Genomic DNA, 14,176 nt, shown 5'->3' with positions numbered 1-14,176 from the left:
AAATTTTTGTCAGTGAAGCTGAACATTGAATAAGTAGTGCTCAATTTATTTTTAAAAAATAGCTAAAATTCACAGTGTGTGTTATGTGTCTGTCTCTGTTCTAAGCACTTTGCACATATTGAATTGTTGAATCCTTATAATAATTCCTGAGATCGATATTATTGTTATCCTTGTTTTACAGATGAGGAAAGTAAGTTACAGAGTGGTCAAGCAGTTTGTCCAGGGTCACACAACTAGTAAGTCTGTCGAGCTAGTGTTCCAACCCAAGTCGTCTGGCTCAAGAATCTGTTATATTTAGTTTCTTCGACAGTAGCCATTTCTCTCTCACTTAAGGTTTTGTACTTTATAACTTTGCTAACCTTTTAAAATAGGTTCCTATTTTCAAGCATTTAATCCTTCACATTGTTTTTATTCCAGACATTTCACATTCTTAGACTTTAGCAGTGCTAAGAATAGTTGGAGTAGATACTTCCTTAAGATTTAAAATTTTTAACTTTGTAGTAACACTTTAATTTAGACTGAGCATTGTACTAGTCACTTTCAAATACACATTTTCTGTTACAACCATGTTTTCCTTAAATTATTTTCGGTACCTGGGTGACTCAGTCAGTTAAGCATCTGCCTTTGGCTCAGGTCATGATCTCCACCCCACATTGGGTTCCCTGCTCATTGGGGAGTCTGCTTTTCCCTCTGACCCTCTTCCCTTCTCCACTCCCTGCCCCGTGCTGCTACCTCGCTTGCTCGCCACTCTCTCTCTACAATAAATAAATAAAATCTTTAAAAAATTTTTTTCTTTTTTTTCTAAATTATTTTCTTTATATCTAACCTCTAAGCCTATACATATTGCAGTTCACTTTTTTGTTTTTTTGTTTTTTCCCTAAAATTTATTTGGAGAAATTTAAAGAAAATTGAAAGAGACAAAGCTTAAGTTCTCATATCTCAGATTTTACAGCTGTAACTTTTATTCATATTTTTTATATTGCTTTTTAGAATCCTTTAAAACCTTATTTATTCTTTAAAAAGGATGACTATTAGAGAGTAACATGTTTAGCCTGGTGGTGAACATACTTGGTCATAGTGTTTGAATTGCTTTTCTCTGTTCTCAGTTTTCTGTTTCCCCATTGACAGAATTCTGCAGAAAGTAAATGACCTAATTTGGTGTGAGGGCATGCCTAATATTCCTCAGTAGCCATTCTTATGCCAATTATTACATAAAGTTATTTTTTTTTATTATTTATTTTTTTGACAGAGAGAGAGAGAGAGCGCAAGTGGGGGAGCAGCAGGCAGAGGGAGAAGCAGACTCCCCACTGAGCAAAGATCCCAATGCAGAGCTCAATTCTAGGACCCTGGGCTCATGACCTGAGCTAAAGGCAGGTAGACGCTTAACCAACTGAGCTACCCAGGTGTCCCAATAAAGTTGTTCTTAACAGATTTTAGTGTGGGGCAAAGAGAACTTCATGATAAATATAAAAAAGAATCTCAGGAATAAAAGATGTAAGACAGAGGCAAGAGTGAAGTCTCTTCTGCTAATATCAAAATTGATTTAGATTTACTCTGATAAGGAGGAGGAGAAGACAATGCTACAGTATTACAAAGTTCCAGTACAACTGACTGATATTTTATGAGGTATTTGCCTACCAACATAATTAGAAAGTGAGTTGTACACCATGAGTTTTATCCAGGTAAATATTTAGATTACCAACTTAATAACTTTTTTTAAAGTTTCTATTTAAATTCCATTTAGTTAACATACAGTGTAATATTAGTTTGAGGCATAAAATATAGTGATTCAGCACATCCATACAACACTCAGTGCTCATCACAACTTAATAACTTTAAAAAATTTGTTGTCTAAATGGGTAAGGCAGTCATGAAATAACTGCTTCCTTTTTTAAATTATTTGATAAAACCATCTGCTAATGAGATGTATGTATGGAACATACATACATAAACCAACTTTTGGTTTAAAGAGAAATACATACTAAATATAGTTGTTGAGGCTAGTAAAAATATTTTACCATATTTTAAAATATTTATCAGTAAAGATATTGTATAAAGTGGTAATGAGACTATACTGCAGAATATTTGAAAATTCAAATAAAATATGGAAGAAAAAATGAGTAAGACTTGTTAAAATAGAAATTAGCTAATAACCTTATAAAATTACATTGTTCCTAAGATTAGTGGATTATTTGAATGTGTTTACTAGCAATTATATCTCAATCTTTTTTTAAAAAAGATATTACTTTTTTATTTGACAGAGATCACAAGTAGGCAGAGAGGCAGACAGAGAGCGAGGGGGAAAATGGCTCCTTGTTGAGCAGAGAGTCTGATGTGGGGCTCCATCCCAGGACCCTGGGATCATGACTTGAGCCCAAGGCAGAGGCTTAACCCACTGAGCCACCCAAGCACCCCTATATCTCAATCTTTTAACTAGAAGTGTAAAGTGGATAAGTGGAACCAATGTAAGTTTAAAGTCCCTTACTAATAATGATTCAAAACAAATTTAAACCATGACCTCAGCCCACAGAGAATTCATGGGCATGTCACTTTATGGGCATTTCTTGTTTTGTATTATTTATCAGTCCCAAGTTTATTGTGCACTATACTCAGAAAATTAAGCAATACAAAACAGTGTATGTATTTTGCTAGCATGAACTGAAAATAACAAACGCATGTAAGACATGAATGCAGAAGAAATGGCTATGACCTTAGTAATCAGAGAAGGTAAGGGGAGGACCATAACATCTGAAATGATCTTTGTATAATGAACTCAGTAATATTAACTGATAATTTGCATAGTTTTTCTCCATAGAACATTCTAAAGCATGTTCATTTATATTACCTTCATGACTCTGAAAAGAGATAGCTGTTACTCTTATCCCTGACTTAACGAGAGAAATTGAAGCAGGGAAACATTCAGTGACTTGGTCAGACTCAATGAGGTTAGTAAGTGGAGGAGATATTTAAGATACTTAAGAGTTTTCCTTTAGCAGAGAGGATACTAAAGAATATACTTATTTTAGATAGAATGAATAGTTTGAATAAAAGTGCAGAACTAAAAATGTTGGTGAAGAAGAAAAGTGAGAAACTCAGCTTGAATAATGTTAAGTTTATACTGTAGAATTGGTTATTTCCAGAGAATTAATTCCAGAGATGACTTTTGGGTATCTCTCCATTGCTATCCATTGTGCTAAAGAATTAAGTTAGAAAGTTAGAAAGTTGTTAGGTAGGGTGGCATGTTAGGTAGGCATGGCATGGGGAAGTAAAAGTTTATAGTAAGCATAGATATACAGTGTGATGAACCACGTGATTGCTTGTTCAGTGAAATAAAAATACACTTAAAATTGTCAAGTGGAGTTTTCCTTTATTCATAGAACAGGTTAATTACCATATTCAATTGATTGATATAAAATTCTGCTTATTTTTATTTTTTTTTTAAATATTTTATTTATTTGACAGAGAGAAATCACAACTAGGCAGAGAGGCAGGCAGAGAGAGAGGAGGAAGCAGGCTCCCTGCGGAGCAGAGAGCCCGATGCGGGGCTTGATCCCAGGACCCTGGGATCATGACCTGAGCCGAAAGCAGAGGCTTTAACCCACTGAGCCACCCAGGCGCCCCTTCTGCAGCTTATTTATATTAAATTACTGATATTTGATATTTAATGTATTATTTTGCCATTTTATTAAGAGAGGGATTTTTAATGTTCACAAGCTTTTGTACATTACAGCTAAATTTTAAATTAGTTCATATATTATGTAAGATAAATTTGACTTCTGATTTCATTATTGAATGTAATATCTTTTAGTTTAAAGACCTCATTTAAAATCCAGAGAAACTACTTCAAATATTTAATTATTTTTACCTATTATTTTCTTTAGAATATCTTTAATAATAAATGCTTCCGTTCATAGAATGCTTACCCTGTGGCAGTTACTGTGCTAAAACTTGACACGTGTAATTTCAGTTTTCACCATAAGTCTGTGAAGTTGTCCTCATTTTGTAAAAGAGAAAACTAATAGCATTTGTGTTATTCATTTAAGATTACATTGCTAGTAAAATGGTAAAGGCAGAATTTAAACCCAGTACTGTCTGCTATCAAACTGTGCTAAATACTGTTTCTAGTCATTTTTCTGTCTCATATATACAAAGTTCTAATTTTATATGCATAACACTGTTATATAGTATGGGTATAGAAATGAGCTTGACACCTTAAGGAGGAGACCATGTACTGAAAGATATGATTGCTGGGAGTATAGGCATATAAGTGACATGAATGCCTGAAGAAAAAGTAAAATCACTGTTTTAGATTAGTGCTAATATCTTTATAAAAAGAGTTTTTGCCTATCGGGATTAAAAAAAAAAAAAAAGGTACCAGAGGATAGGCAGACTAAGTAAATGAATAATTTTAAACTGCAAAACTTAAAACCATACAAACTGGCATACAACAAATCAAAAATCAGAGATTATTGACTGTAAATACTAACAGGGCCACGTTTGTGTTCACCATTATATTCCCAGCGTCTAGAACAGAGTCTGGCACACAGAAGACACTCTGTAGGTATTTATTTAGTCAGTAAAACAACATGAAAAAATGCTCAACCCTACTTGTAATTAGGGAGTTCAGCTAAAATGAGTAACAGTTTTCGGTGATCAGTTAATTCCCAAGCTACATCCTCTCACGGAGAGGATTTTTCTCAAGGAGAAAAAGGGAGGGACAAGGGATGGAGGAGGGAAAGGTAGAAGGAAGTATAATGCAGGAGAAGGTACAATGAAATAGATAAGTCAAGCATATATTTCTGGTAGGAGTGTAAATGGTTTCACTATTCTTAGAAAGCAATTCTGTAATTTATATTAGCTTTGAAAAACTTTATAGACTTTGACCTAGCCATTCTACTTCTGGAATCTATACTAACAAAGTAATCCTGAGTCTGTAAAATATCTTCCATGAAAATATATATAAAATTATATATAACACAAAAATTTGGAAAGAGTCTAAATATCCAAGATTACTAAATGGTTAAGTAAATCCTGGCAAATCTCCTTATTGAACTCTTATTAAAATTTTTGTTAATGTTTGTGAAATAACATGGAAAAATTTTGAGTTCAGTGAGAAAAAGCAATATATGAAATATGTACATCTAGAATAGTATAAAAAACTACATAGAAAGTAAAACTAGAAGGAAAGATACCCACAATGCTGGATATTTGGATAGTGGATTATCAAGTGATTTTTTTTTCTTTTATCTTCTAAAATTTCTCTAATAAATAGTAGGTATAAAAATTAAAAATAAATGTGTATATAAAATGCATAAAATTTCTCTTATTTGGAACTGTGATTAGCACATAAACATTGGTTTGCTATTAAATCACCTGTTCTTAATCTTCTTTTAGTATTTCAGTATAAAAGTTCTTTTTTAGTTGCAAAAGAAAAATCATTTTTGACTGGTGTTAGAATATTTATATTTTGTTTACTTAATTTCAGTTAACTTTTGCTTTCTGTCTTCCACTCCCATGATTTTAGATTTAATCCAAGACTGGTCTAGTGATAGCGCTCCAGATATTTTTTCATTTGTGCCATATACGTGGAATTTTAAAATCATGTTTCATCAATTTGAAATGATTTGGGCTGCTAATCAACACAATTGGATTGACTGTTCCACTAAACAACAGGAAAACGGTAAGAACTTAAAAATTAGGTTAGGTATTCTGTTCGAACAATTAAGAGAAATAACAGTGCAAATTGGTGTTGATTTTATAGTTTTAATAGATACTAGAATTGATCTTTTTTCCATTGTCTTATAATACTCTTGGAGAATTACTTCAGAGTTTTTATTGGACTAAGCATTTTATGTTACATTTTCTTAGGTATGTATTTAAGTCAATTTTTATTTAAAGTTTTATTGAAGTTAAAAATAAATTTTCTCTTTTTTTCCTCTTCTTGTAGTGTATCTGGCAGCCTGTGGGGAAACATTAAACATTGATTTCTCTTTGCCTTTTACGGACTTTGTTCCAGCTACGTGTAACACCAAGTTCTCTTTAAGAGTATGTATAATTGTTTGAATTCTTTGTTAGTAAGTTTGATTAGTTTATTAGTAAGTTTGATTTCCCGAAGCTTATCTTTATTTTTCCCTGCTATCCCATTGTTATCGTGCAGTATTTTAGTTCTCCACCATTGTTCATGAGGTTCGGTGTCACAGAAATGCTGCTGTTTGTTTTTTGTAGTTCCCCAACTCCACCTTAGAGGAGTTGAGCAATGAAAAGAAAATTCCCTGAGCTGAATATTTTCCTAACCAGCTCATTTCTAACCTTTGTGGCTAATTTACATGTTCTTTTGAAAACCCCTTCTAGCTCTAATGTTTACAGTGTAGGAACTAGATTTTACACTTTCCTTTATTTTGTTACTAATTATAAACATGAATTCAAGGGATAGCCACAAATACGTCTCTTCCTTTTTCTGAAAGGCAGCTGTAGTGAGTTCAAAATTTTGTGGAATACCTAATTTTAGGATATGAACAATCAGAAGTAGTTATTAGTATTGATGAAAGTTATGATGGTAAAAAATAGCAACAATAAGAGCTGCCAATACCTATTAAACATGTTCTGTGTGACATACACAATTTCCAGTGCTTTATGTGTATTAGCTCATTTCATTCTCAGAACAGTTTACTTAAGGTAGTTGTTATCTGCATTTATGAAATAGGAAACCGAGAAGTTGAGTTTATGTAACTTATCATGTGACTGGTGAGTAGCTTAATTGGAATTGGAACCCAAGTGGTATAGGTCAGGGCTTCATTCTCTTAACCATTCTGCTGTGCTGCCTGTTAAGAAATCAGGAATCATGGCACCCCAGTGTTTATAGCATTATCAACAATAACCAAATTATAAAGGGTCCAAATGTCTATTGACTGATAAGTGGGTAAAGAGGTGTGGTATATATACATGGTGGAATATTACTCAACCATCAAAAAGAATGAAATATTGTCATTTGCCATGAAGTGGATAGAGCTAGAGTGTATTATGCTAAGTGAAATAAGTCAGAAAAAGACAAATAACCATATGATCTCACTCATATGTGGAATTTAAGAAAACAGATGAACATTGGGGGGAAAAAGTGAGATGCAAACCATAAAATAGTTAACTATTAAGAACTGAGAGTTGCAGGAAAGGAGGTGGATGGGGATTGGCTAAGTGAGTGATAGGTATTAAGGTTAAGGGCACTTGCTAAGCAAAATAAGTCAATCAGAAGAAGACATTTATCATATAATCTCCCTGATATGAGGAATTTGAGAGGCCGAGTGGCAGGGGGGTTGGGGAGTAGGGAAGGGAAAAAAATGAAACAAGATGGGATTGGGAGGGAGACAAACCATAAGAGACTCTTAATCTCACAAAACAGACTGAGGGTTGCTGGGGGGAGGGGGGTATGGAGAGGGTGGTTGGGTTATGGACATTGGGGAGGGTATATGCTCTGGTGAGTGCTGTGAAGTGTGTAAGCCTGATGATTCACAGACCTGTACCCCTGGGGCAAATAATACATTATATGTTAATTTAAAAAAAAGGGCACTTGTGTTGAGCACCAGGTGTTACATGTAAGTGATGAATCACTAAATTCTCCTGAAACTAATATTATCCCGAATGTTAACTAATTCAAATAAAATTTAATATTTAAATTTAAATAAAAATAAAAATAAAAATTTAAATAAAATTTAAAATTTAAATATAAATAAAAATTAAAATTTAAATAAAATTTAATATTTAAGTTCAAATAAAAATTAAAATTTAATAAAATTTAATATTTAAATTCAAATAAAAATTAAAATTTAAATAAAATATTTTTAAAATGTAAATAAAAACAGAAATAAAATTCTATAATAATCAAATCTAAAAAAAAAAGAAATCAGGCAACATGATGAACAAGATTAGGGCACCGACTTATAAGGAGAAAAGTGAAGCCAAATGAAAACATATCAATTCAGAATTCTTCAAAGCCAGTTGATAATCTAAGACAGTCCTATTTTGAAAATTAAGTAGGGGTATCTGGGTGGTATAGTCAGTTTAGGCTCAGGTTGTAATCTCAGGTTCGTGAGATCTAGCCCTGCATTGGGCTCCATACTCAGCACAGTGTCTCCTTGAGTTTCTCTCTCCCTCTTCTCCTCCCACTGCACTCTTTCCCCTGTCTGTCTCTAAACTAAATCTTTAAAAAAAAAATTAATAAAATGCAGAACATATTCTACCTGAACTTATTGTCAGTGAGATGATTTTGGTTTTATTTATTTTTTTTTTAAAGATTTTTATTTATTTGAGAGAGAGAGCATGAGCGGAGTGGGGAGAGAAACTGAAGCAGACTCTGTCCTGAGCATGGAGCCCAACATAGGGCTCAATCTCACAACCTTGAGATTTTGACTTGAGCTGAAGCCAGATGCTTAAACAAGTGAGCCACCAGGCATTCCTCAGTGAGATGATTTTTAATTTTTTTTTTTTTTTTTTACTGAGTTACATGTGAAATAACCATGGATACCCATAGAGATAATCTTTTTACTATTTTGTGAAAACTATGCTATTTATTCCTGTACTTTTTTTAACTTTCTAATCAGAATTTAGTTAAAAAAAAAAAAAAGAATAGCAGAATTTAGTTTTAGTCAATGTTAAATCTTATCCCAGTTATTTAACTGACTTGATTATAAAATCTGCCTTTTGAAATTTATTTTCTTTTGAATTTATTCTCAAGATTATTATAAACAGGTTTGGCTGTAAATAGAAACCTGACATATTTATGTACCTGTTTTATTACTTTGGGTTATTATAAATTATTTTTTAGGGAGAAGATGTTGATCTTCATTTATTTCTACCAGATTGCCACCCTAGTAAATATTCATTATTTATGTTGGTAAAGAATTGCCACCCAAATAAAATGACTCATGATACTGGTATTCCTGCTGAGTGTCAAAGTGGTCAGAAAACAGTTAAACCAAAATGGCGGAATATTACACAAGAAAAGTGAGTATATAAAATTAGAGATTTAAGTATTTGTGTTTATATGTGGAGAAGATTCTTCTGATTCTTTCAAAAAATAAAGATAAAGTTGATTACTTGTAAGTGGTATTTGTACACAGTTATATGAATTAAATAACTGACCAGAATTTTATTTTTTGTTCTTCAAAGAGCTGGTTGGGTTGAATGCTGGACTGTCCCAAGTGTCATGCTTACAATTGATTATACATGGCATCCAATTTATCCACAAAAAGCAGATGAGCAACTAAAACAATCATGTAAGTGTTTTTTTATATAATTTGTACTTTGAAACATCTGGTTTATGATTGATGGCCATTGAAAGTATAAGAAATTTTTTTTTTTAATTTGGAAATGTATCTATTCATTTGATGTAATTTTAAACATTTAAAAATCTTTTAAGGATTTTGGCATAATTAAAACTAACTTTCATTGAGTATTTACTGTGTATCAAATACTAGACCAGGCTGTTTACTGGTTTACATTATCTCATTTAATCCTTACAACTCTGTGAGATAAATGTTGTTATTGTAGGTTTGAACAAATATGTTCAGAGAAAGTAAATAAGTTTTCAAGTTCTGCCAAGCTAGAAACAAAAGAGGTAGAATATCAAATAAAGTGTATGTGAATATAAATATATTGAAAGTGTTTGGCTTCATGAAATATTAGTTTTTTTAATGCATTTTCACAACTATGATATCATACCAGTTTCCCTGAGGCTTCTGTACCTTATTACCAGGGTCCAAAATGAAATTAGAGTCAAGTGATATTTTCTTTGTATTTTTCTAGTGAGTTTAATGTACGAATAGTTTTCATAATTTTTCTTTTGAGCTTGATTATGTCACACTGCATTTGAATAGCTGTTTATGTGAAAACAACTTTGTACTTTAATGCCCAAGTATAGATAAAGCCCTGACCGTGACCTGAATTTATATTACAGGGACTTGAGAATGTTAATAGGAAATTTTCTTTGATTCTATACCATCTGATTTATGTATTTCTACACATATTTCAATGAAGTCTGTTTATTTTGCATTCTTAATTTTAGTCTGGCAAGTCGTTTTCATTATATACTATAGATACTGTATCATAGTTGATTTCATGAAAAATTACAAAATAGAATTTCTTAGAGAATTATTCCTTAAAGAACTTTTGAGAAATTCCCCACCACAATTTTTTTTCCTTAATTTTTTTCAGTATCAGAAATGGAAGAAACAATGCTATCTGTATTAAGGCCATCCCAGAAAACATCAGACAGAGTTGTTTCTTCTCCTTCTACATCTTCACGCCCACCTATCGATCCCTCAGAACTTCCACCTGATAAACTTCATGTAGAAATGGAACTTTCCCCAGATTCTCAAATAACTCTTTATGGACCACTATTAAATGCCTTCTTATGTATAAAGGTATGATTTTTTAAAGATCTTATACATTTTTAAACATAGGCAAAATGGGTACTATCTAATTAAAATTGAGACCATCTGAAGTAGCCAGTTTTGGTGGTTTAAAGTTGTTGAAGATAATATATGTTGACTAGACTTCCAGTGCTAGAGTTAATTACAAACTTATTTATTAAAAATAGTGTACTTCTCAGTTGAGTTTTTATTTTGTACTTTTAGCATTTAATACATTCTAGGAATTGTGCAGGTTGCCGGAGATAGAGATGATACAGCATCTGTTCTCAAGGAAATAAGCTAGAGGATATAGTAGGATAGACATATATAAGGACAGATTTTAACACATTGTAATGTAACACAGCAAAAGAAGTACAAGAGAACTTTGTCATCTGAGAGTAATAAAATAAAACCCAGAAGAGCTGACTTTAAGTAAATTCAGTAAAAACAGAAAACTTTATTTCATGCTAAGTAAGAAACAAAGATTTGTTTGCAGCACTATCTTCACTTATCACTGATAGCTTTCCCTGTGATTTGAGCGGTTATCCAATATCACTTTTAGCAACTCCATGAAATTTTGCATTTTTCCAGGATTTTGCTAGTTCACTTTGCTTTAGATTTTATCATACTGTTGGATGCTTTACTACATCTGATAAACAAAGTGAGACTAATTGTCCAAACATTAACAGTCATGGGCAGTAGCCTTATTTGTGGGATAGGTTTTTGTGTGAGTCTGATTTTGTCAGTGTTTACTTGTTTGCTTCCTTTTGTGATTTCACAACTGTGGAGGTTTGGTTATTGAATGCTTAGGTAACAGGCAATCCTGTCATGTACACTGACAGGTGTGATTAATTCTGGAAACGGCTTAGGATGATCAGGTTTAATTAGGGAAGGACAGTCAAGGTTTGTTAACAAAGGTTCTCTGGGAGAAATGCTAGCTGAACAGGTTTTTATATTTAAATTTTTAAATTTGAGTTACTGTCTTATATAAACTACTGGAAAGCATCAGATGATATAATTTAAGATAAAAGGTGAAAGGGATAATGTATTTAATATTTGTGGAAATCTAAAGTTTTGGTTTGGTTTTAGGAGAGATTCCTGAAGGAGTGATTGTTCAGATATTCAAAGGGGAGAAATACACAAACATACACACACACATAAGCCTTTTTTTTTTTGTGACCGTTGTTTGACTCAAAGTATTCTTCACATATTTCTCCCAATATTTTATTTTCTTGGGATTGCTTGTGAATATTAAGGATTTAAAGTTAATTTTCAAGTTATAATTTCCCTGAAGAGACTGAACTGTATTTTAATTTAAATGTAAGTAATGATTTGTTAGCAAATGAAGATGGTTATATTGATATAATACCAGTTTTGAATACTACTTAAGAGGTATTATCACTGTTTTTTGCATCACTCTATGTATACTGAGCCTCAGTTTTTTTCTTTTAAAAATTCCATAATACATACTTGTCAAAATTAAAAGGATGATAACGAAGATTAAAGAGAAAGGAGTAAATGCCCTTTTTTAAGATTTCTTTACAAAGTCTTCATAAATGTAACCTCTCTTGTTTTTTTTTTTTTTTTTTTTAAAGATTTTATTTATTTATTTGACAGAGAGAGAGATCACAAGTAGGTAGAGAGGCAGGCAGAGAGAGGAGGAAGCAGGCTCCCTGCGGAGCAGAGAGCCCGACGCGGGGCTCGATCCCAGGACCCTGAGATCATGACCTGAGCCGAAGGCAGCGGCTTAATCCACTGAGCCACCCAGGCGCCCCATAACCTCTCTTGTTTTTTGATGCAGTCTCTTCCTTGCATTAAGATTTTATAACAACTATTAAGTAGTGTCAAAGGTTTGTTGTACTAAAGTTTATATTAGTATTGGCATTCATCAAATTAACATAGAGCTTGTATGAAGTAGCTATTAAAACAAAAATTTTTAAGGTTTGAAATATTTTTAAAAATATGTATTTAAAACATGACAAACAAAAATTTTTCTAGGCCAATGAGCTCCATGCTTCCTTTTATTAGGAATATAAGTAACTCTTTCTTTTTTTTATCTTCTTTTTTTCTTTCTGCCTACCAGAAAGCTCAGTGTCATGCTAAATGAGATGTATTCTATTTTAATACATAACTTACATTCTACTTAGTGTTAGAATGTATGTATATATAAATGAAAACAAAGAGAATGTGAAAATTCATGTAACTGAGATTGTATTTTCCTTAGTTACTAGAATTAAACATCAAGAAATTCTGAATAGACTAGAAAAAAATCGTATTTGTTTGACTATGAAAAATTGATTTCCAGAATCCACAAAAGAAATTAGGGTTACCATTATTATTACCAGGAAATTTGAGAAGAATATATATAAACATGCATTAAAATTTGTGAGAATATTTTATGGAACTGTTTACATCATCTGAATTGACTTTTCTTAGTCTTATTTCATTTTTTCTTAATGGAAGAAGGAAAATCTGAATCTAAATAGTGATAGCATGTTGGTGGTAGTCAGTAGTAACTGTGGATTAAGGGTTGGTATATATGGCATTATGTTTTTCTTATTAGAAAAAAATTAATATTGAAAACAGACTACCTGTAGGTTGTTTTTTCTCCCCCTCTCTGGCTTCTCTGAATTTATTAGCTCCCTTCTTTTAACTATAGTGGTAATTCTTTTTCCTCTTCTTTGAGAAATGGGTATCATTGCATAAATAGGCTAGGGGGAAAAACGGTAGTGTCCTGTTACTTGAAGTAGTTACTTGACACTCATGATAAAATATCTCTAGGAAAATAAAATTTCCTAGAGCTTTTAAGTTGATTGGAAATACAGCTTGCTTTATCATGTTTAAATTCATTCATGCTGCAAACTTGACAAAAGAACACATCTTTTCAGTTATATAAGTTATATAAGTTGCTTTTTTTTCTGGGGTTGTTTGGGATTTGTTTTAGAGATGGTTCAATTTTGCCTACTACCTACCATAAAATGGAAATGGAACTTTTATTTGTACTTGTAAAAATTTATGTACATTTATTAATCTTAATATACCATAAAAGTTTGCCATAATATATTATTACTTACCTTATACTTTGGTCAACCTTTTGGTAAATTTTTTAGTGAATCCTCAAGAAGTTAACCTTTGCAGATGAAGTTCACCTACTAAAAAAACAAGATTAAACTAAAACACACAAAACTTAAACCACACACTCAACATCAAACATTTAACATGAGGCTCATGTTTTAAGGCATTTATAATTTAAAAGTACATTTTGTTTATAATATTCCATATGTACTAATATGATAACTCATAAAAGACTCCTAGAGTTTCATAACTCTTTAAAAACAGTCATTGAGGGGCGCCTGGGTGGCTCAGTGGGTTAAAGCCTCTGCCTTCGGCTCAGGTCATGATCCCAGGGTCCTGGGATCGATCCCCACATCGGACTCTCTGCTCCGCAGGGAGCCTGCTTCCTCCTCTCTCTCTGCCTGCCTCTCTGCCTAGTTGTGATTTCTCTCTGTTAAATTAATAAAATATTTAAAAAAAACAGTCATTGACACATTTAATAAAAATTAGCAAATGTTCTCTACTATTTTGGGGATTCCATATTCCCTAAAGAATTTGCTGTGAGTTATTTCTGTTTCAGATAATTAAATGGAGATTGTTTTGGTAGCGAAATTGAACATTAGGCCCAAGAGAACATTTTTCTTTTGACTTTAATAATCTACAGGAATCTCTTCTGTTTTTAGGGTTAAAAATTGCAAGAGACTGTAAGAGACTTCTAA

General features: G+C 32.3%; 1 protein-coding gene across 10 annotated transcripts in view; it reads left to right on the top strand.

The window, feature by feature from the left end:
• Positions 1 to 14,176, top strand: part of KIAA1109 (KIAA1109 ortholog) — a 217,396-nt gene that overhangs the window by 56,464 nt on the left and 146,756 nt on the right. For all 10 annotated transcript variants that reach the window (XM_045987369.1, XM_045987360.1, XM_045987353.1 and 7 more), the window contains 5 exons: positions 5,525 to 5,680; positions 5,948 to 6,045; positions 8,819 to 8,997; positions 9,163 to 9,269; positions 10,207 to 10,415. In XM_045987369.1, the coding sequence (XP_045843325.1) occupies positions 5,525 to 5,680; positions 5,948 to 6,045; positions 8,819 to 8,997; positions 9,163 to 9,269; positions 10,207 to 10,415 (749 nt within the window). The remainder of the gene's footprint in view (positions 1 to 5,524; positions 5,681 to 5,947; positions 6,046 to 8,818; positions 8,998 to 9,162; positions 9,270 to 10,206; positions 10,416 to 14,176) is intronic.

The sequence above is a fragment of the Meles meles genome, chromosome 2 (genome assembly GCF_922984935.1).
Source record: "Meles meles chromosome 2, mMelMel3.1 paternal haplotype, whole genome shotgun sequence".
NCBI lineage: Eukaryota > Metazoa > Chordata > Mammalia > Carnivora > Mustelidae > Meles > Meles meles.
The sequence above is the reverse complement of the archived record's forward strand: the minus strand, read 5'-3'. Positions and strand labels throughout refer to the sequence as shown.